Source organism: Acartia tonsa, chromosome 11 (genome assembly GCF_053477335.1).
Source record: "Acartia tonsa isolate MP-2025a chromosome 11, ASM5347733v1, whole genome shotgun sequence".
Taxonomy (NCBI): Eukaryota; Metazoa; Arthropoda; class Copepoda; order Calanoida; family Acartiidae; genus Acartia; species Acartia tonsa.
In genome coordinates, this window is record NC_137270.1 from 20,464,538 (window position 1) to 20,489,089 (window position 24,552).

Genomic DNA, 24,552 nt, shown 5'->3' on the forward strand with positions numbered 1-24,552 from the left:
GTAAAAGGGGAAAAACTAATTTCATTTAAGAAAAGTTTTTAGTTAGAAGTGTTTTTGCTACGGGTTGGTAGGAACACCTCAATACAAGTTATTTATGTTTCATGGTCATCAATTACATAAAAGAGAGTTTTCGAAATTAAATATACAGAAAGGAAGTTATGTTTTTGTCTCCATTGGGATATAAAATATTAGTAAAAGCACATATCTTTATGTAACAATGCAGGGAATTCCTAAAAATGCGAGGTAAAAAAAAAAGATTATAAAAATTCTTGATATTTAAAAGTTGTATGTTTGTTTTCATCCTGGAGAACAATAAAGTAGTATATTCTAAAATCGTGAGGGGGGGGGAGTAAATTTGAATCAGCAATTTTTAGTTTCACAGAGTACAATCGTATTTTTAGTAGATTATAAAGTTTATTTGCATTATATATGTTTATCTCTTTTCCCTGATTATTCCAGAAATATTGAACTTTACTAAAAACTGTTCAATAAGTTGTTTCATTTTCTATATTGAGATGCAACTTAAGTAGAATTTTCTTGAAAATTTCATTACTTATAATTACTGTCAATTTAAATATATTCAACTTTTTACGTTGTGCAAAAAGTCTTATAAAATAGGTTAAAAAAGAAGGTATATTTGCTTAAAAATGAATTTCTCAAACAATCAGTTGATTGCTTCTTTAAAGAAGTCCGAAAAATAGAAATTTTGAAAACGAAGCAGATGTCAAATTTTAATGTACGCATTGTGTGTAAAATACAAAAGAAATGATAGTTATTAAATAAATTTAAGCCTCATTTGTATCTTATTTGAAACGTTCAGTATTGCTTAAGAACTGATTAGGAAACTTAGGATAGGAACCATTGCTCAACAATATTAATAAATAAAGTATAGCATCGTATTATAGACAATCCTGTGAATTTTATAAAAATAAATTCAGAAAATTTGTACTTTCCAGTATATGCTAGCATGAGTATGCTAGTATGAGTACAAAAGCTACGTAAATTTTGATCTCAGTTTTCATGTTTCTTTTTTAAGTTTTAAAAATGCAATATATAATAATAGCTATGAAAACAATTTTCAAGCATAACTTTTATCTTATCAGGCTAACAGCTAAATAAAATTATGTTTACCATATGCAATTTGTGATCAAACCCCTAATTGAAAAAAAATGCAAGACATAGCTTTTATTTTTAGAAAGAGTAGGGCCAACGCCCACTAGAAGCCTCTAGGTGTTCTTAAGGTGGGAGGGAGATAAGTCAACTGCCCCTCTACTTTTTAATGTTGAGTTTTAAAGAGGAATATTAAATAAAAAAAAGGAGGGATTTTAAATTGGGATGGTTTAGCTACGCTCTTAAATTAGTTAAAATTCTTCCCTGTACCTAAAAAAGAAACGTAATTGCATTGGAAAACCAAACAGATGTCAAAAAATGTAAAATTGGCGCATTTGTATAAACACTCGTTGACTATCAATATTACGCAAATTTTGGGGAAATGAAAAAGAGAGGGGGGAGAACAAGTTTTAAGAATTTCTAGATAATTCAATCTTCCTTCATCCTAGAAGTATGTCATGTACAAATAAAATAGGGCAGGGATAAGACAGGTTTGAAAACATCTATAATATCCATATCTGTGAACCTGAACTTCAACCACCCAATTATCGATGATGGACATGTATCATTTAAAGGAAAAAAAAAAGAGATTTTGTATCAATATTCCTAAACTGCAGTTTGGTAAAATTATATAAACTTGAACAATGAAACTAGTTGGGAGGTAGATGTTTGAAAATATGGCTATCTTTATCATAAAGGTGGGAATCCCCCCAAAAAATGTTTATTTTGAAAAAAAGTAGCATTTTGTAGTGTAAAACAGTTGTAACTTTACGTTTTTTGGGAATATCATATTATAAGATAGATATTAAACAATACATGTACAGTGAGGGCCCGAGGTTAGTATCAATAAATTAAAGTGAATTATGTCCTAACAGTAGCATCTTAGTTTATGAAAATTCTCATTTCTTAAAGGGATCATAATTAAATTTTATTGTCATAACAATATACTTGAAGTTATATTAAAATTTTTCAATCCCACTGGGATAGATGTGTAATATATGGGCTTGTAAGGGGAGCCTTAATTTAGAAATTTAATAAAGAATATTATGTTTACCTGTTTTGTAGCCAATAATTCAAAGTTTGTATGCTTCTGTAAGGATGCCTAATGCCGTTGTAAGTGTGTGCTTGTAGCAACCTAGAGTAAAATATGTTAATAACATCAAATTTAGTCATATGAATATAAATACTAACATAACTTGTAATAAATGTAATTGCAAGCAAAATGGATGTTTGCACGTATAGTTTTCGATTCTATTTTACAACAAATGTAATTTATTTCTGTCGTATGTTTTTTTTTTTTTTTAAATTGTACCTCATATTGATTAAGTTCTAGTGTGTGGTGTAACTTCTTTAATTTGAAAACTGCGAAAAGCTGAACCCTCTAAAACTTTGTTGCCAGAACGGATGAAATTTGTATTAGGCTTGATCGATTTTCTTTGAGAGGAAAATTTGACAAATTAAAAATATTATGTTCACTGTTATATTATGTTTTTTTTTTTGTAATTGAGATCTATAGCAGTAGCAATCTTGCGTAGATACCTCAGAGCTCAGACTTCATAGCAATCTTCAGGCTTTATCCTTTTATCATACTTTATAAAAAGAGATGAGATAATTTCGTTAATTGTTAGGTTACCATCTATAGCATTACTAACCAGCACATATGGCGGACCAGTAAAACAGCGAAGAAAAACAGACACAGTTAGTTGGCATTGCAATTGTGCTTTTTTTATATTTCTTCAGAAATCTGTTATAGAAGGATTATCTTTTCCAGAAAATTTTTGACGGACAGGAAAAGTGTTATTAATAAGGCTCAATTTATGATCAGAAAATACAGGAGAATCGTTGTTTTCTGGGAATGGAGGCAGAAGAAAAACTTTAGTTTGTTGATCAAAAACTTCATAGTGTCGTTGAATCATGTTTTCATGAATAGCTGCTTTAATTGATGCATCAATATTAAAAGAAGAAGTATTTATTTGCTTCATGTTCTTTCAGAAAAGTGATATAATCATTCACAGTATCATCAAAAAAGTTTTCCCAAGTGGATTTTGCTTTTCCTAGCAAGTTCTACAATATATGCAGTTTGGATGAGAAGTATTCACCCCAAATATGTTTTCAGTAATTTATAAGATCTGGAGTCTTGTTTAATTTTAAGTAAGAATTCATCATATTCATCATGTTTCATGGAATCTGATTGTTCAATTTGAAATGGATGCTCAATTTCTTCATTGTCATGTAAATCTGAAGTAGAATTATAAAATGATTTACGTTTAAGTTGTTCAGTATTCAAATTTTCAGCAAGTGCTTCAGCAAAAGTTCTGTCTTGTGATTTACTGCGAGGAAATTTCATTGAGTTCATTGTTTATGTCAATTATAAAAGAGAAGAAATTACCAAAGTTTGTAATGTCAATAAAATTCATGCAACCTCATACAATAATCTGAACTTAGTAAAGTTAGGAGTGTTTAAAGTATGGTAAGAAATTAAAATACAAGTAGTTAAGTGAATGTAATGAGATAAAAGATCGACAGAATTTCAAGAGAGAGTGAGCAAATTTAAAAGTATTAAGTCAAAAGTGTGTCTGTAAAGGAATGACAAATAGTTAAACTAAATAACTATGTATAGAATAGAAATGACTGTGCACAGTAACTAAGTAAGGTAGAAAAAAAAATGCTAGCAATAAAAACCTTATTGGTAGAAGCAATAAAGACGAACTATAAGCTTTATTGGTAGAAGCAATAAAAGCGGATTATAAACTTTATCGGTAGAAGCAATAAAGACGGACTATAAGCTTTTTTGGTAGAAGCAATAAAAGCGGATTATAAACTTTATCGGTAGAAGCAATAAAGACGGACTATAAGATCTGTATTAAGTAAGTATTATTAAATAAGGGTTAAAAGTCCTTATTAACAATAAAGCACGTTTAAAGTCCCTAAAACGTGATATAAAAGGCCTGTATATAATCAAAGAAAAGATAGAAATAAGCGCTAAGGGATTTTGCCCGAAAATGTTAAGAAAACAGGAATAGAATGACGTCAAAAATCCAAAATAGAAGTCTAGAGAATGTGTCTTATAAAGAAAGAGAGACAGGTTATTTAATGTTTTTATAAAATATCTGTAGGTTAAATATTTTTAAAATATGTATAAAAAACTCCAATATCTCAATAAAAGGGAAGGTAAAGTAATTTATGCAAGATATAGAGAAAAGATTGACTAAGTCTATTTAAGTATAAAAGCTTTAAATACACGAGTTTATTTTGTTGTAAAAAAAACTTCAAAGCATAAGATGTGTTAAAAATGTTAAACACTCAAAGAAAAGACTTAAAAGACAAATAGTTTAGACACTGAGGTTAAAAATAAAAAGGGGACTTGTTAAATTCTCATATATTAAGGTAGAAGCTTAAGGGAGATAAAATATTCAAATTATTCATACACTTAAGGTAGAAGCTTAAGGTAGATAGAAAATGTCAAATGTTTAATGTTTATATATTAAGGTAGAAGCTTAAGGCAGATAGAAAATGTCAAATGTTTATACACTTAAGGTAGAAGCTTAAGGCAGTTAGAAATTTCAAATGTTTATAGTCTTAAGGTAGAAGCTTAAGGTAGATAAAAATTTTATATAAGTAGAGACAGATCTTTAAAATAAAATTGCGCAAAGAGTAAAATAGTCCTTAATATAGAAAATGGGAATATAATCAAAGCGGAAAATTAGTAGCTGTATTGTACTAAAAGTATAAGCATTAAGTCTCAAGGGGAAAAAAAACTTCTAAGTTAGAAATGAAAACTAAACTTTAGTTTTATGTCAAATTTTAATTTCTATTGACAAAGACCTGATGCTTCTTAGAATGTAGAAATGTTGATGTAGCTAGCAGGTAGAATGTAGAAGTTTTGATGTAGCTAGCAGGTAGAATGTAGAAATGTAGGTTGATGTAGCTAGCAGGTAGAATGTAGAAATGTTGATGTAGATAGCAGGATCCTGAAAAATGTTCTTAAATAGAAAAAGAAAATATAAAGCATGCAAAGCAAAATAACACACACACAAAAATTAGGTTCAAAGTGTCTTTTACAACTGGCCAGGAAGAAAAGAGCAGGTTTTCTGTAGAGTAAAAAGTTAGGTTAGGTCAAATGCAATCTCTATTCCAAACCCGGAAACGTGCACCACATGTAAAAACGGTTTGTTCCTTTATCAAGCAAGATAAAAAAACTCTATTTGATTTCTACTCAGAGAAAAAGAAGAATTTATGTTAAGGTGTTGTCAGATAATTTCTCTTTAGACTTTAATTTGTTAGTTAAATAGCTCGTTGGTTCAGTGGTATATTATCCCTGAGTAGCAAGAAAAAAAAGTCCTTAGGTGTAAATAAAAACTTCCCTGCCACAAAAGTTTTAAGACTGTAATTTTCTAATATTCTTTTTCTTTATTAAGGTGTTAAATAAGGCGGCTCGGAAACGGGAGAGGTGCAGTACAGACCAAACAAACAGATCAAAGCAAATTTCAAGTTTTTACCAAGTTTAAAGTGGACAAGAAGATACAAGAATGTACCACTATGTACTAGTAGAGTAAAGAAATAAATGAATAAATCAACAAAGGTAAAATTTGATTAAGTTTTCTTTTCTTTTATTTTACTTCTTACAGTTATACAAAACAAATATCTGATTAGAAAGTAAAATATATATACCACAAAAGGTAAAATATTCAAGCACACAAGTATATACTAATTAGAAATATTATTACAATGGATAAGATACCTGGTAAATATAACCAGAACATATACTGTATGAAATGAATACTACTTAGAGACTATGCCCTTAGATTTAGAATATTATATTTATACCAAGTCTTTTGGTATTTTAAGCTTTAAGAAAAATTTAAATTGAAATTGTTTCTAAGTTTTTATATATGCTTAAGACTCTAAGGTAAAGTATAAACTAGGAAATAAATACAAGTGTTTAACACTTGGAATCTTTAAGGAGAATGTAAGTTAAAATATTTCTAAGTTCTCTTTTATACTTAGGGCTTTAAAGTAAAGTATAAACTAAAAATAAATACAAGTGTTCTAGCACTTGGAATCTTTAAGGAGAATGTAAGTTAAAATATTTCTAAGTTTTCTTTTATACCTAGGGCTTTAGAGTAAAGTCTAAACTAAAAATAAATACAAGAGTTCTAGCACTTGGAATCTTTAAGGAAAATGTATATTAAAATATTTCTAAGTTTTCTTTTATACCTAGGGCTTTAGAGTAAAGTCTAAACTAAAAATAAATACAAGTGTTCTAGCACTTGGAATCTTTAAGGAAAATGTATATTAAAATATTTCTAAGTTTTCTTTTATACCTAGGGCTTTAGAGTAAAGACTAAACTAAAAATAAATACAAGTGTTTTACACTTGGAATCTTTAAGGAGAATGTGTGTCAAAATATTTCTAAGTTCTTTTTTATACTTAGGCCTTTAAGGTAAAATATAAACTAAAAATAAATACAAGTGTTTTGACACTTAGAATCTTTAAAGAAAAATGTATATTAAAATATTTCTAAGTTTCAGGAAAAATAGAAGAGAGATATGATACTTAGAAAATTCAAAGAAAACTCAAGTAAGAAAATGGCAAAGTATGAAATCTACTTAAGAACTCCTTTATACTCTACTAATAGAAAACCTTATTGAACCTAAATTATAATGCTAACCTTGATTAGAGCTAGAAGCTGAGTAGTGAACAATCTTCCCAAGACTGATACAAAAGTCTTGAGATTTGCCCTTTTTATACTAAATTTTGGCTATGACATCAGAGCTTTTAGCTTGTAAAATCCAGGTTAAATTTAGGTCATGATAGTAAAAAAAACTATAAAATGAAAAGCTTTTAAAGCACTAGATATCTTATGTAATACAATTGTAGAATATATGTTTGATTTTCTTTTCTTGTTTTTCAGTGTTCTTATTTGTTTTCTATTTTCTCGCGTAGTAGTTGGATGTCTGTGTTTATCCTAAAAAAATAGGTTTCAGTTTTTGTAAAAACATTTTTATCTTATGATTTTTCTTTACCTAATTCTGTCTGTATATTTATCCAGGAAAATATTCCCCTGGGTGTGTGTGTGATGTGGAGCGTTTAGCAATAAAATTTTCTTTGTGTTAGGTGCATAGCTTCTCTACAATTTTTCTTGTCCTGCCCTTATTTAGGACCGGTTTTTGTCCTAACAGTATTCTACAAAACAAATAATTAACTTGTTATTAAAATGGATGTATAATTACTTGTATCTTACACCAGATTTTCATGTTCTATAATAAAGTGAACTGAGTAGCGGGCTAAAATAGAGATCTACCACATCCCCCTCCTTTACACCATCCTCCTCCTTCCAACTGGATAAACGGCCAGTCCAATAAATAAGGGGGGAAATTGCAACCTAAATTGACCACAATTTTTCTCCTGTTATATCATTCACGTATATTCTACATTCATTGTTATTGATTACCTCGTTGGGGCAGGATTTTCCTTTGTTTTAAAGTAATCATCAAACGAAGTCAGAGCATCATCCGCTTATTATGGGATGCGATAATGCTCACGGATATTATGTATAAGTAGTATCCAACAGACAACCAACCCTTTGAATGCACGACATTTGTGTAGAGGTCCTAACTGTGTAAGGTAATAAGTTCACCTATTTCAGGGCCAAAGCATTACCCCTACTCTCACTGTAAGTGTCACGTGCTAGACATAGCAGCAGTAGGTAACATTTGCCACCTCACGAGAACAAGCAGTCAAGCTAACATCGAAGCTAACGCGGGGAAAAATACAAATATTAAACTAGGCAGGAAAACATTTAATCCTTATAGAAAAGTGACATGATTTCTGTACCGACATGGTTCCCCTTTACAGTTAAGCTTCTTATACCAATGAAAACCGATTGAGTTCTGGGTGGTTTTCTGCTATTTTATTCTTAACTTTAAGTCTTTAGATGATTTCAGCTTGTTTTACTTCTTATCAAGGACATAATTAACTTTAACCTAACTTTCTGAATACATTTCTTAGTGTCTGTCTTTCATAGATTCCTTAATTATTCTACCTAGGATTTATCAGAATATACGAATATAGAATAGGAGCAGGAAAGAAGAAGATATTGAGCTGTAAATTATACTTGTAACAACTTGGCTTAAAAACGGTTGCAGTTGCTTCCTGGCTGTAAACTGCAGTGTTTATAGTTCATAATAACTTTCTTTTAAAATACAGGAATTTAAAGAGTAAAGAAAAAAAGATTCCTATGATTATTAGATATATTGGTAGAAAAGTTTAAACACTGCTCTTTAAACCAACCAAACTAGATCTAACAAAAGTCTTCCAATTTCTTTATTTAAAGAAAACAGAGCTGGATCTTTAAATCATTTTAGTGGTGAGCCATATCGGGGTGAGCCGAATTTCAGCCAATCACAGCGCGGCATTTCATAATATGCTGTGCTCTCATTGGTGGAAAGTTGGCTCACCCCGATCTGGCTCACCACTAAAATGATTTAAAGATCCAGCTCAGGAACGTGATTATAAAACTTTGGGTACCAGTGTAATTTAGAGTCCAGTATCCGCTACCTCCCTGTATATATTAATATGTATTTACATTTGTATACAGTCTCAACCTTACATAAGGTTATTAGTATTAGGCTTAGCTGTTCCAAATTTTGTTCTTGTGACGAAGCTAGTAAAAGTGGCGGCACAAATAATGACGTAAAAAAATAACCAATGAGAGGCCACAATACACTGTAATTGACCAATAGTAAAATTTATAGAAGCCTCTCATCGGTTAATCTTTTTTTGACGTCTTAATCTGTTCCGCCACTTTTACTAGCTTCCTGGTGACAAGTTAGGGAGGGGACAATGGATTGTAAATCATGTTTACTCATCAAAAATTATGGACGGAAGAATGAAATATATAATATTTCTTTTGAAGTATAACCAACAGATTTACTGACAAAGTTAGTTATATGTATGCTAGTATTGTATTGAAGTAGGAGGTGAGAAATTTATGTTTTCATAAAAATCCTTCAGAAAGACAAACAGGCAGACAGACAGACAGACAGACAGACAAACAGACAGACAGACAGACAGACAGACAGACAGAAAGACACACAGAAGGACAGACAGACAGACTTACAGACAGACAGATAGACATTTATACAGACAGACAGATAGACAGATAGACAGTTGGACAGATAGACAGATAGACGGATAGACAGATAGACAGATAGACAGATAGACAGACAGACAGACAGATAGATAGATAGATAGATAGATAGATGAATAAATAGATAGATAGATAGATAGATAGACAGAAAAACATACCTACAGACAGATAGACGGACATACAAACAGACATACAGACGGACATTTAAAATAATATAATACCTGAGAACGGATTACAGACAGACAAACAGACATACAGACTTACATACAGACAGAAAGACAGACAGAAAGACAGACAGAGAGACAGACAGACAGACAGACAGACAGACAGACAGACAAACAGACAGACAAACAGACAGACAAACAGACAGAAAAACAGACAGAAAAACAGACAGACAAACAGACAGACAAACAGACAGACAAACAGACAGACAAACAGACAGACAAACAGACAGACAGACTTACAGACAGACAGACAGACAACTAGACAGATAGACAGATCGACAGACAGACAGACAGACAGACAGACAGATAGATAGATAGATAAATAAATAGATAGAGAGATAGATAGATAGACAGACAAACATACATACAGACAGACAGACAGACAGACAGACATACAAACAGACATACAGAAGGACATTTAAAATAATATATTACCTGAGAACGGCTAACTCTGGAAGTACAACTTTTCTGAAGACAAATGGTTCCTCATTGTAAACTGGGTTCAAACCATTCTGTGGCACAACTTTGGTACGAAACTCCTTTCTGTTCATAAAGCATACAATTATTTAGAGCTTTCCTATACCTTGATGGTCTGACCGTCTGTTTCGGGATAGCCAGAGAGGGAGGGGATATATGGCTGTTACACTAGTCCCTAAAGTCTTATAATAAGGTAACTTTATTCGTTAGCTCAACAACTTAGGAGACTATTATTGAACTTTAATTGTTTGGTTTATAAAGTAGAGTATCCCAACGTTTCAACCACCAATTGTAATACAGATTAGGTAATTTTGTGTATTATTATTGGGGATGTACATCAATTTATCGGCCATTGTCTTATAACTTTAAATGCCTGAGGGTAACATTGATTATTTTTAAGGCATGATGATTCAAGGAGGTACAAGCTTGCTTTTTTTTTTTGGGGGGGGGGTAAGGGGGGATAAAAACCTCAATAAGGTAGGTAGTAATTCATGTTTAAGAGAGGCAATTACTAAACCTTTTTTTTTTAAAGGGAAGGGGGTTGATTTAAATGAAGATATATTGTGTATGTTTATTCCTAATGGTGTCTGTGGGTAGTCCATACATATCCACCTCTACATAGGTTCCAATCTTCTTGTCGGACAAAAACTGACCAGATATTACCTAAAATATATACAATAAAATTATAGAGTAGCTGCACAAATTCAACTGAAACCAAAAACTGAATTAATTTTTAAAAATATTTGGTTATTGCAGCAGATTTTTCCGTAATTTTTTTTCTTTGGGGGGGGGGGCGCTTCATAGTAAAGACGACCTTTTTATCTGCCCTCCAAATAATATTTTAGATTTATTTCGCTTGTTGGGTATTCCTTATTCAGTGGAGGTGGTTATAACTGACATTGTATACCCTTCAACCCATGGCATTAGTTTAATTGGCAACGTGTCGGATTGCTGACGGGGTGGTGTCGGGTTCGAGTCGTTAAAATTGGTTCCTACTGTTGCTACGTGACTGTAATAGTAAAAGTAGGAGTGATTACCATGCACAGTTAGGACTTACAGACAAGGCTCGTGCAATCTTAGAGTTGGTTGTCTATCGGGCAAATGGATGCTTTACACCGCAATTTAATTATGCGAAGTATGTTTCAAGGGGCTTGGAGAGGTCTAGATTTAGAACCTAAAGCATCACCAAGCCCCCTAGCGGTCATTTGGTCATTAACTGATTTTTAGATAAAGTTAATAAACCATTGCGCAAATCGGCAAAAATTTTCTGGATGTAGTTTTAGGTTTTTATGGTAAACTTTTCAGGGGGGGGGGGTCTAATTCATTTCCCAAACTCATGTGGATACACAAATTGTATGAATTCTGATATGAAAGTACAAGTAATAATCTATTTTGAGGTTATGGTAATATTGGAAAATCCGTTAATACCTTATTGGTATTCTTATTATATACATATATATGTATGTATATTACAAAGTATTATCAATTTAAAGGATACTCTTATTTTTGTTTGTATAATTCACCTAATTAAACAGACGTACTTTTTCAATTATGTATGTCCAAAAAATACATAAATTGGTTAAAAATGAAAATTATTTTTATCTAAAAGTCTTAATGATCTTAGAATTTTCGTAAATAATAATAATAAAATATAAAGCATTCGAACTATAATTTTATGTTAATAAGATTATTAAAAAAATTTCAGGAAGATTTATCATAATATATTCATCAGCCTGTTTGTAGGCCAAAATATTCACCCCAATACACTTTTTATTTCTAAAATAGTATGAAGATTGAAGAGTGCCCTTTTTAATCAGTGATTTGGTCAGGAAAATCTCTTTCTATCATCTAATATTTGATATAGACATACATGACACTAATACAGGATAATACTTGTTTCTTAGTCTGTGTACCTTCTAATATACTAGTGGTTGGGCCCATAGCATCTAGTTACTCTGTATCAAAAGCTGTAAGAAATGGTTTTGAAAATAACCTAAAACTCCCCAAATCTATAAATAAAATAGTCTAAAACCATCATAGGACCTATGTGAAGATTACCTAAAATAGAGAACTCAATTGGTTCAGTATTTATTGAGATCTTAAGCTTCAAACTTAAAAATCTTAAAAAGGATTAAGGGGTACAGAATTTAAAAGGTTGGAGAGGGCAGAAATAGCATAAAACCAACGTTACACTTTAAACATGAAAAAAATAGTCTTTAAAACCATCACTGGAAGCATACCTAAAATAAAAATCTAATCGCTTCAGGGATAAGCTAGATCAAAATGAAAAAAAAAATATATATCGTACAACTTTATTACATGCATAGGCTGCGCCTTAGCATCTAGTAAAGGGAAAGGTGGACAAAACCAATTCGAGACCTATGTAAAGATTTCTTAAAAAGCTAGCAAGATCTTAAACTACAAACAATGACGTTTCTACTTGATATAATAGGAATAATAAATAGTAAATGAATGGATATTGAATATGTAGACATATTGACAGGGGCAAATTTGTCGTCAATTTAGGTTGGTTATACGGCGCTCACTTATTGGTCAGTTCGTTCATCCAATAGGAGGGGATAACATGGGGTAAAGGGCGTGTATGGGGAGGATCCTTATTTTAGCCAGCTGTGAGTATGACTTTATCAGAGTACATGAAAATCTGGTACACAAATCCAAGTAAAAATACATCGATTCATCTATGATAGAGGCTGCTATAATAACAGTAGTTACATTTTTCAAATAAATCAGTTATACAGTGTGTTTTTTTTATGAGAACTTTTTTGAAAGCAATTTTACCCCACTTATAGTTATCAGAATTTAATGGTTAATGGCTTATTTTCTTATTTTTTAATGCAATTAATATAACACCAAAAAAATATATCAGTTTTCATTAAAAAAGTACAGTAAAATCTAAAATTTAAAACTTAGGTGTCAACATCTAAAAATGGTTTTAGCGCATTTTTCTTATGCCTAAATCTTCTAAGAAAAAAATTAGATTTTCTGTAGTTGACTTTGGGGGGCCAGTACTCCCTCCCTGGTTGAGATATGTCCTTTAAACTTTGATATGTTCTAGTACATGTTTCTAATAGTATCTGTATACATTTTTAGCTCTATATCTAAACTTTGAAGTGTTTTGCAGCCATTCATGCAAAAGGTTGAATATTTGAGCATGAGAAAAATGCGCTAAAACCATTTTTAGATGTTGACACCTAAGTTTTGAATTTTAGATTTTACTGTTTTTTTTTTAAATAAAAACTGAAATATTTTTGTTGTTCTATTAATTCCATTAAAAAACGAAGAAAATAAGCCATTAATCATTAAATTCTGATAACTATAAGTGGGGTAAAAATGCTTTCAAAAAAGTTCTCATAAAAAAAAACACACTGTATCTTATTTAAATGCTTATGTAAAAAGCGAGTTAATTGCTTAGGCTGACCAGTGCAGAATTAGCTCACCTGTACAGCACACTGTGCGGCAATGACACCATCTACAGGAGTTTCTGCGAATGGATCAAACTGTTTGTCTTCCCTTAATAGGTAAAAACAGAGTCAAATGCTATTATTAAGTCAAACAATTATTTATTATATTTATTTATGATATAGAGAGAAAGAGGACATTGGACGAAGATGATTAAAGTCCTTCAACAGAATATGACGTCATACGTTAAAATAACCAATGAGGGCCAGCATAAATTTTACCATTGGCCAATTACAGTGTATACTGACCAGGTTTCAGTTTTTTTACCTTATTAAGTTTGTTCAGTAAATAGAGAAAGTCACGCAAAAATCAGACATGTGACGTCATAAAAATGAGCGATTATCCAACTCTTTTTTAGGGGTATTCTGTCCCACTTCTCCTTTCATCTCCATAGTTTTATGACGTCACATGTCCGATTTTTGAGTAACTTGAATAGATATATAACAATAACAATAACGCCTTTTGCTGTTTTCCTGTTACAGACTTAAAGACTTAGTTTATAGAGTAGCTGTGCATCAAAGTACATCTCACCTTCTCATAAAATCTGGTTTGAGTAGGTACCCGCACTTTCCATTGTATTCAAATTTTCCCTGCAAAACGACAATAAATCAATTTTACCAAAGCATTGCAGATAAAAGGATTGGTATAAATAATATAAAATATTTAACATTTTTTCAAAGCGAAGCTTTTCTATAATTAGAGTCAGTCCGTCCTCTTATCTTTAATTAAGGCATGTTAGAGTTGTTCTATCAATTTCAAACTTTGCATAATGATTCATGTAGTAATTGGGTACGATTTAGAAAGCGTAGCAACTCTATTATCATTGCCAGAAAGTCAATACGTCCATTTAATTATTTCCTTTTGATTTTTCAACTTGTTTCATATAAATTTTTCACTTGATATAATTATTCTATTCAAAAGACTTTTGGAATAGTGATTTCTAGGAAAACATAGTACAATGTTATTAAGCAGTTTTGCAACAAATGTACATACAATTTTGGTTGGAATTATACATTTATAGTCTACTTTTTCTGACAGCTTACTAGTGTTAATGTTTGTTTGTCCTACCATTTAAGAGCTTTGCTTTTATTGATATTATTACCCTGGTTTTTAAAAGAAAAGCTACCTTTTAATCATAATGGACTTTGTACATTGAAATTTTAAAAAATTTATGCCTGTTGATAAATGACAGGTGTTTTCCATATTTTTGGTAATTCACCTTCTCTCTTTTTCCATGTGCATAAGAAATAATATATTGGTGCTGAGGTTTGCATAAAAAACATAAAGTTGTCATTCTATCTTTATTTATTGTATGAAAAACATAAAAAATAATTGAGATTAAATATAAATGATTGTAGTATTAACCTAAGAAAAAACAATAATTGCCTTATGTATAAAGGTGCAATCTTATATCTACAAAAAAATATCATCTTTTAAAGAAAATTAAGGATTTAGCTGTTCAAAATGAGTACTTTTTAAGATAAATTAAATATTTGGAAAAAAAATTATCCAAAATATTTTGAAAAAATCATCTACTTTTTTTTATAAAATAGTAATTAGTTTATTTATATTTGTGTTTGTTGAATGGGCTTTAGGTTAGTATTTTAACTTATTAAGATAAATATTTCATACTTTAAATTATTTATCAATAGTAAAGTGAGAAGCAGCTTATGGTGCCTTATAAAAAATTACCTCATACAATACAAATGACCAATGATAGGCCAGTATACTATACATTGTAATTGACCAATACTAAAATGTATACTGGCCTATCATTTGTACTGTAAAGCGTCATTTTGTAAAGGCACTATAAAGAGCTTTACTAACCAGTCTTGACAGTTATAGAGCAACTACTCTATAATATAATGTTAACTGTTTGTACCTGATTCAGCTGCATTGGAAGGTCAGAAGTTTGAAAGTTTAGAGAAACTAGTTGGCAACCTAAATATAAACACAACATAAGTTTATATCAGGGAAGGATGGGCTGTTTATTACACTAGTCCTCAAAGTATTCTTATGACATTGGATCAACAACTTTGGGGACTTTTGTAAGGCTTTAAAGTTGTTATCATCATTGTTTTGATAACATAAGAAAACAGAATATTATTATAAACAGTTACAGACATTCAGATTAAGGGAAACAAAGTTATAAAGAACACATTTTCCTATCAGTCTTAATTATTTCCGGTTTTTACTTGATTTGTGTAGATATAAATCTATCAATTAATTAACACTTATTGATTTGCCTTAATTACTTACTTACAAAAGACCTTTATATCTATTTGTTTATTACAGTTAATTATCGCATTGTATTTTAGACAGCTTTTCGCGGACAGTGAAATGAAAAATTTTAAGATTGGCTCTCGCTAACAAAACTAATATTATTTTGTTATCTGTGAAAAATTGTCTATAATATGAGTCGATCAAATATTTTGTATAGCACAGAACCATTTTATTTATCTGTTTACGAAGCTCTTTATAGTGTATATAAAAGATTACGTCATACAATACAAATGACCAATGATAGGCCAATACACAGACTAAATAACCGCAAGTATACATTTTCAATGACCAATGGTAGGCCAGCATGACGTCATCTTTTATGGGCTCTATAAAAAGCTTTTCTTTTTACCAACCTGAATTCCAGAAAACCTGTGGCATGAAATTAGAAGAATCTGCCCTCGTTCCCTAAAAATTAAACGTTTAAAAATAATTAAAATATAAGAGTAAAACCCTAGAGGAAGAAAGGGTTAAATAACTGTATCTCCCCATCGCAACCACCTTTTGCAACCTTTCTATTGGGTCATTGAAAATCAACCAATGGTGTCGCTTATATTAACACGTTTATATTAACAAGCCAAGTAGCAGAATATGATTTAGAAGCAGACGAAAGAGGTATTTGAAAGAGGAAGGGAGGATCTTAAGGGATAAGACAAGGGAATTTAAATTGCTGTACATTCTAAATAATTTATTCAAACGTTATGAACAATATACTTAAATATACTCAAATTATTTAAAAACTTAAAGAAAATCACGAAACTTTTAAAAATAAGGTTTATGTCTATTGAAGCATGACCGACAGACAGACTGACAAAACAAGAGACTAGATACGCTTATGTCATAGGAATCTTAAAATTTCAGCTGTCAGTTTTTAATAGGAACCTAGTAATAGTGTCTGACTTTTTATCTTTGTGAAGGAACAAAAATCCATCTCTTTTTTAGGGGTTTCCTTTCACACCTCCCCTCTCATCCTTCTATTTTTGTTACGTAACAAAGATAAAAAGTTAGACAATATTACTAGGTTCTTTAATAGCAGCCGAGAAAATCAAATTTCCCACCGTTGCGTTACGGACTGACTGACAAACATACAAAGTGATTAATAGAGTAGCTTCGCTACTAAAATATATATGTTTTGTTGTATTTTATCAAAAATACAAATACATAATAGAATAAAACATTGTACACAAAAAACACATATTCATCTGTTTTTTTCTTATTTTCACAATTTAAATTCTTTTCTTGGCAAATCTTACTCTACAAACTCAACATACTTTTCACAAGAAATTCGAGAAAAAAAAACTAGAACGAACATTTTTACAACAAGCAAAGTTTATTAAATTTACGAGACAAGAACATCCAGCTTTTTATTTTGAGGGGGGGGGGGGTAAAATAAGGTGTTTCAATGGTTTAAGGGGGTTAATTACATTTCGGGGGGGGAGGGGGTGCTAAAAGATATCCTCCTACTAACCAACAAAAGCCACTTTCAAATATGCTTTGCTCTCAAAAATACAAAGAAAACTTGGAATTTGCCTACAAAACTTTTTTGTCATGTTTTCTATATTTATGTAAAAAGTTTTTTTTCTTATTTATTATTTAAATTTATAAGTACAGCATGAAAATAATCTCATCAAATAAAAAAGAAATGTATTTTTTGTATCGAAAGCTATTGAAAGTTTTATTTTATTTTCAAAATAAGGTATATAGTTGTTAATAAAGTGTTTTAGCCGCTGTAATCCATCCGCCAGTAAGCTGCTGATTAATCATCAAAAAGGTACATTAAGAGTTAGCCTTGAGCATAGTCGTCCGAGAATGGGGGTAAAGGGGTGTTTAACCCCCCCCCCCCCCAAAAAAAAAAATCCTTAATTTTACCCTTGTTTTTAAAAAAATCCACTAGATTACCCCCCCCCCCCACTCCTCAAAAAAAGCTTGGACATCCCTGGCAGGGAGCTAACATCTACTTTTCAGAATTTTGCGACTGTTTTGCGGCAAAAAACTGGCGGCCTTTTTGGTGCTTCTTTGATTATTTCTTTACTTTCTTGACTACTAACACTATAAAAAAAAACAAGGATGACAACATCCATAAAAGCGAAGCTCTGAAACGGACGGACATTCTGGTAAAGATTATAGAGTTGCAACGCTTTCTAAATCGTATCTAACTACTACAGGAATCGCAATGCAAAGTTTGAAATCGATAGGACAACATGCCTAAATTTGCGAAAAAAGGTATCCGTCTCAGACGTACGGACGGACGGACCGACCCTAATTATAGAAAAGCTTCGCTTAAAAAAACTCACCTTTGGATAAATTCTAGATAACTGTCTCTTGTTGTATTTAACAAATTCAACAGCCTAGTATTAACAATACCAATAACTATTTATTATGATAAGAATAAGAGCTAACCGTTACCGTTACGTACGAATGGACTGATGTATGTAAATACGTACAGACACTAATCATAGAAAACCTTCGCTTTTAAAAATAGGTAAACATAGACATGAAATGGAATGAAATTATAAAACTAAAATTATCAAAAAGCGTAATAGTTATTTATCTTTTTTCCGAGGATAGTAAAATGGGAGATGATGAGATTAAAACCAATTTTGTTAGCCCCGACCGGGCCTGATGCCCGGTCTAACAAAACTTGTATTATTTTATGACTTTTATTATAATATTAGTGGAAAATTGTTTGTAAAACGATGCTACACATGATTTTTCAGTATGTCTGAGAACCAGTTTTAATCCGGCGGATATTAATCGGTTTTGAAGACAAACTGAAAAAATTCATCTTAGATTTTAAATATATTGTTATATTTTCCTGAGTTTTGAGATATCCAAGCGCGTTTGTCTCCGGAAACGACGACATTTTGAAAGCCAAATTTTGCTCCTCTGCGTACTCAAAACCCTGAAATAATGGATATATTATTATTTTTTTTACATTAGATTTTCATGTTCTGTAATAAAGTATAATTTGCAGTGTGCTAAAATAACGATACCTCCCTTCAACCCCCTTTATCCCATCCCCTCCCGTCCTATTGGGAGAGGGTGAGGATGGATTGAAAAAAGACAAAGGCAGATATTTTGATTTGAGGACATGTATAGTTGACTATAAATATTACCTGGAACTTCATAGAACATGTGTAGTTGACTAGAAATATTACCTGGAACTTTATAGAACATGTGTAGTTGACTAGAAATATTACCTGGAAATTCATAGGACATGTGCAGTTGACTAGAAATATTACCTGGAACTTCATAGGACATGTGTAGTTGACTAGAAATATTACCTAGAACTTCATAGGACATGTATGGTTGACTAGTAATATTACCTGGAACTTCATAGGAAATTTGTAGTTGACTAGAAATATTTACCTGGAACTTTATATGTAATATGTGTAGTTGACTAAAAATATTACCTGGAACCTCATAGGACATGTGTAGTTGACTATAAATATTACCTGGAACTTCATAGAACATGTGTATTTGACTATAAATATTACCTGGAACTTCATATGGGATATGTGTAGTTGACTATAAATATTAACTTGAACGTCATAGGACATGTGTAGTTGACTATAAATATTACCTGGAACTTCATAGGACAGGTGTAGTTGACTAGAAATATGTCCATGAACTTCATAGAACATGTATAGTTGACTAGAAATATTACCTGGAACTTCTTAGGAAATTTGTAGTTGACTAGAAATATTTACCTGGAACTTCATGTGGGATATGTGTAGTTGACTAGAAATATTACCTGGAACTTCATAGGACATGTGTAGTTAACTAGACTGGATAAATACGGATGAATGTTGGTGGTTGAACCCTAAAATTATACAAATAATGGTTGTATACTCTTTAAATAACAGATATATTCAACTATTTTAATTTAATATTAGTGGCTGCGCCCCTAGCCCATAGGGCCATAGGGGTAGTAAAAGCAAAATATAGCCTACAACTATACCAAGACTTAAATATGAAAATAAAATAACCATCCTGGGACTTAAATTAAGCTTCCAAAGATCAAGTAAATATGAAGTAATGAAACATGCCCCATTACTTTATTTACTTAAATTTAAACTAAACTTAGATGGCGAATGATATTATGTGGGAAATTAATGATTGAGGCAAAAAAAGATAGTTTGTTGCTTAATAAGTTTACATTATGAAGGCCTTTAAAAGTGACAATCTAACCTAAACTTTAGATGACAAACGCCTGAATTGTATTTTGAAATGAAAAATATTAAACTTTTCACCTGGTACTGAGTTGCTAATGGCATAGGAAGTGAATCTGTCCCTAGAGAAAAAAGAGAAATATAATATTATTTACTAAGTATATTAGCGATAACTTTTATTTAATGAAATCTTCCTATTTTTAACATGTACAAAACGGCCTGCTTAATTGCTTCAAGATCCATGTCAGATCTATATAGGAAATAAATGTCTATAAACGAGCTCAAGTTTTCCAAGGAATATTTGTTTAAAACTCATAGTGCTCCAATAATCCATAATAAACTCTCATTGCCCAGAACGATAAGACCCATTATTTTACTTTATTAAAAATAAATTAATTTTTTTCATTCCATGTTGCTATTTACATTATAATGAAGTATTTAATTTCTAATCATAAAAAAGAAAATTTAAATTTATAATATAACTAATTTAAGAAAACTCTGTTTTAAAAGAATTCGATTGTGGCGACACTTTGTGTGTTCAAATATTAAACTAAAATTGTAATCATATAATAAACCCTTTGGTGATGGTAATGTAAAGAAAAAAATATAATTTAAAAAATCTTTTTAAGATCATTTAGATTATTAAAATTTACTTCCGTTTAAATAGTAATGCCGGGTGTGGAAAATAGATTTATTGAGAAATAGATATGCATATAGAAAACTAGCCAATAGGGAGATAGTTATATCGAGCCAACTCTAGTACTTTTCATATACAACAACACAATTAGGTAAAACATTTCTGTACAAAAAAAACCTGTCCAAAGTGGTAAAACCAAAAATAGAAATCAAATCCGGTATGGAGAGGTTCAGAGTTCTCAAGTTTTTGAATTCTTTGTGTATAGCACTTTTTAAAAATGTAATTTCTAATAATTAAATTTTAAAAAACATTAGGATAAATATACAATTTTTAAAAATTTCCTCTTAGTTCATTTGCAAAATTTCTGTCTGTTGTAGCTTTAAAAGGATGACAACATTAAAGCTCAAATTTGCCTATATACAGGATTCTGTTAAGGACATACTTACTTTTTTTTCGGACGTGATTATAGAGATGCCTCGCTTATAATATTGACTTTCTTGTCCTAAGAGCCAGATTTATAGGATAACTATATCATACAAAAAAATTGTTTTAAAAAGTTAAAAAGCAGCAAGTGTAAAATGAGACTTTCTGGTAACGATTACAGAGTAATCTTACCTATTACAGGAATCACCATTTAAAGTTTGAAATTGATAGGACAATTCTAGCATGGCTAAATTAACTGGGTAGGCTATACTTCACGGACTTGCCAAAGGACATAACCTAATTATATATATGTTTTGCTTCTAAAAATATTACGGGACAGGTGTATTGTTGTTTCTTGATTATTTTAATTATTGTAGATAAAGATACAAACTATATATATTTTTTTAATTGTAAAGACAGGGGGTCTATAGAACAATTCTGACTGAAATAATTCATTTTAACATGACTGTAAATGTGCGTACTATAATGTGTATATTGTTTTAACTAATGTCTACAATTTCAAACAATATGAAACATTTAATAAAGTTTGGATTGTATGTACATTTTTTTTACCAAATTGAATTTTTATTTCAGCTTAGTACTGGGCAACAGATAAAAAGTGTGCAACCCCAACCATTTAGGAGGGGTTATTTACCCCCCCCCCCCCAAACAATTTTGGGGGGGGTAAATACCCCCCCCCCCCCAAATAAAAATCTCTTACAAAAAATATTTTTGCGCACTTCGCGCGCATTTTTAATACTAACTATTTAATAAAATTTAAATTACCCCCAAAATTTACCCCTGGGGTAAAATTTTTTGGGGGGGTATACAAAATTTACCCCTGCCAACAGATTTCAGGGGGGGGGGGGTAATTACCCCGCCCAAGCAAATTTTACCCCTGGGGTAAAAATTTTGGAGGGGGTACAATTTTTGTCGCTATTTTACCCCACCCAAAAAACGAATTACCCCCCCTTAACAAATTTTACCCCCCCCCCCAAAAAAAAAAAGCTTGGACGCCCCTAGTTATAGCCATACTGAATAATCAAGTATCGTGTCGTATTAAAGACAGCTTTTCGTGGAGGTAAGAAAAGAAAATGAATCAATTCCATGTTTGTTGGCCTCCGAAATCTAAAAGCCCAACAAAACTGGTATTAATTTGTATGACTGTATGTTTTATTACAGTGGAAAATACAATAAAAGATTTTTTATATGTATCAGAACTGGTTCTTATCCAGCGGATATGAATCGGTTTGAAAACCAATAGGGAATAGTTATTTATCGCACCGTATTATAGATAGCTCTCCACGGATATTTACAAAAAAATTTAAAATTTAAACTACGAGATGCCTCCGGTACGGGATAACAAAACTGGTTTTGATATTATGATTGTACATTTTTATATTCATAGACTCGATATAATACGATGCTAGACATAACTTTTTCGTATGGAAAAGAACCGGTTCCAATCCAGCGGTTATGAATCGGGTTCGGTGCCATACTGGAAAAATATTTACCTGCTCCTGTGGCATCCTCCTTCTTCTCGAGATCTGGAAATACAAGGGATGTAAAATGTATGTGGATATTATGACAGGGGAAAAATTGTCTTCAGTTCAGTTTTCTAACATTGATATCATTTTTGGCCAGTTCATTCATCCAGCAAAAAAGGTATGGGGGATAAGTCAGAGTAAGAAATTTTTAAAGATATCTAATGATAAACAAAATTACCCCCTCTCAAAATTGTTTAATGCAAAGGTTTGAAACAACCAATCAAGCGACGAATCCAACGAATGAGGACGTGTTTAATTTTATAAAACTTCGAACAATTTACAGCTTAATGTCAACTAACTTCCAATGTAACAAAGCAAATATAAAGCAAGTAGAATAAATTAAATAAAAAAGCATTTCGTTTTAAGTATATGTTTATTTTTAGGTATAAATGTTGATAATCCACAAAGGTTATGAAAAAAGAATAAAGATTTCCTATTTATTTATATTTCTTCTAGCAATGTGCAGGGATCTAAAGGGATAAGACAATGGTCGATCAATTGAAGTACATCCCTAATGATTGTACACAACATTGCCCCTTCTGTAGTATAAATTAGTGGTTGAAATGAATCAACCAATCAAAATTCTATAAAAATTCCCCCAAAGTAGTCGAGTCAACGAATAAGGAAAAATTGGGGACTACTGTAATAAACATTCCAATGGCCCCTCCCTATCTGATCAATATGCCTACTAAGATGAAATAATTAATCTTATTATAAATCAACATGCAACTGTCTCTAGTTGTCATATATCTTCCGCTTAATTAAAAGACGACCTAGCTTTTATTTGGGGATGGGGGGGGGGAGTACAAAACAGTGAGTAAACATTATTTGCATAGAGTATTAAAAAAGTCAAAAGCAACAATAATCACAAAAGTTGTATTATCTGTAGATACAACTTTTAACGTCTTTAGTTATGACGCAGTTTGGACCGAGATTCGGACCCAACACCTCCTCCAACGACGAATGGATGCGCTAAATAGTAGTGTTAAACAACAGTTGCTGGTGTCAGGCTGATAAAAAAAACTTTATGCGGAAGCTGTACCAAATGTTAATTTTGTTGTCTAGGGATCAAAATATTATTTATTTTTATTTTCCGTCTAATATATCACGAAAGTGATAAAATAGAAAAAACAAGGACAATAATGTCCACAATTCGAATAGCAACATCATAAGGATAGTATTTCTGATTTTATTTATAGTAAAAACTACACTGTTAAAAATAAAAAAAAATTTAGCATCAGATAATACTATATATTTCATTTCATATAGCATCATCCCATACGTTCTAGCAAAAAAACCTCATTACGATATAAGGAAGATTCCAATACTGTATTGAGTATTACTTAGTGTTCTATGGAGTAATATGTATTACTAAATAAAGAATGTGCATTTTATAGTATTATCTAATACTCTCTATGGAATAAAATTCAATACTCTAGAAGGAAGTTTTTAATACTCTGGTTCGTAATTTTTGTTACTCTGTAGGGTAAGAATTGTTACTAAAAACGTAATATCTCTGTATGTAATAGTTATTATGGTATATAGTACTACATGGTGTTATATATTCGTTTTGTTAATACAGCACACTTACGGGTCCAGGTCTAATACAACCTCAGCGTATCAATTGATACTAAATGAAAAAATTATTTTTTACAGTGTAGTTTAAACTAGTACTCTCATTTGTTGGATTAATAACCACAGTGATCTAATTCAATCTCAATTGATTGGTTGGTTTTAACCAAAAATTTTATCCTATAGAAAGGATATCATCATTATTGAAGATGTACACAAATTAATCGTTCATTGTCTTATCCCTTAAGAAGACCCCTGAATATAGCAGCTGTTAAAGCACAGCTGCTGTAAAAGTACGTGTCTCATTGAGTTTGAGAACCGGTTTGTATGGTTTTATATGTATTTGTATTTAGTATAGTATATTAAAATGTATAAAAAGAGAGTTGTACTTTGTACACAAAATTATTCACATGTAGTATTCACTATTTTTATGCGATTCAGTCAGCCTAATAGATAGAATAATTTTGTTATCATTTCA

At 31.1% G+C, this 24,552-nt stretch overlaps 1 protein-coding gene across 1 annotated transcript in view; it reads right to left on the reverse strand.

The window, feature by feature from the left end:
• LOC145332900 (1-phosphatidylinositol 4,5-bisphosphate phosphodiesterase-like) overlaps positions 1-24,552 on the reverse strand; it is a 101,467-nt gene that overhangs the window by 37,284 nt on the left and 39,631 nt on the right. The window contains exons 19-29 of the mRNA XM_080178004.1: positions 22,470-22,502; positions 19,977-20,017; positions 19,478-19,546; positions 18,538-18,625; positions 18,018-18,070; positions 16,080-16,131; positions 15,326-15,384; positions 13,975-14,033; positions 13,422-13,494; positions 10,541-10,626; positions 9,922-10,029 (exon numbers count right to left, since the gene is read on the reverse strand). Coding sequence (XP_080034130.1) covers positions 9,922-10,029; positions 10,541-10,626; positions 13,422-13,494; positions 13,975-14,033; positions 15,326-15,384; positions 16,080-16,131; positions 18,018-18,070; positions 18,538-18,625; positions 19,478-19,546; positions 19,977-20,017; positions 22,470-22,502 — 721 coding nt within the window. The remainder of the gene's footprint in view (positions 1-9,921; positions 10,030-10,540; positions 10,627-13,421; positions 13,495-13,974; positions 14,034-15,325; positions 15,385-16,079; positions 16,132-18,017; positions 18,071-18,537; positions 18,626-19,477; positions 19,547-19,976; positions 20,018-22,469; positions 22,503-24,552) is intronic.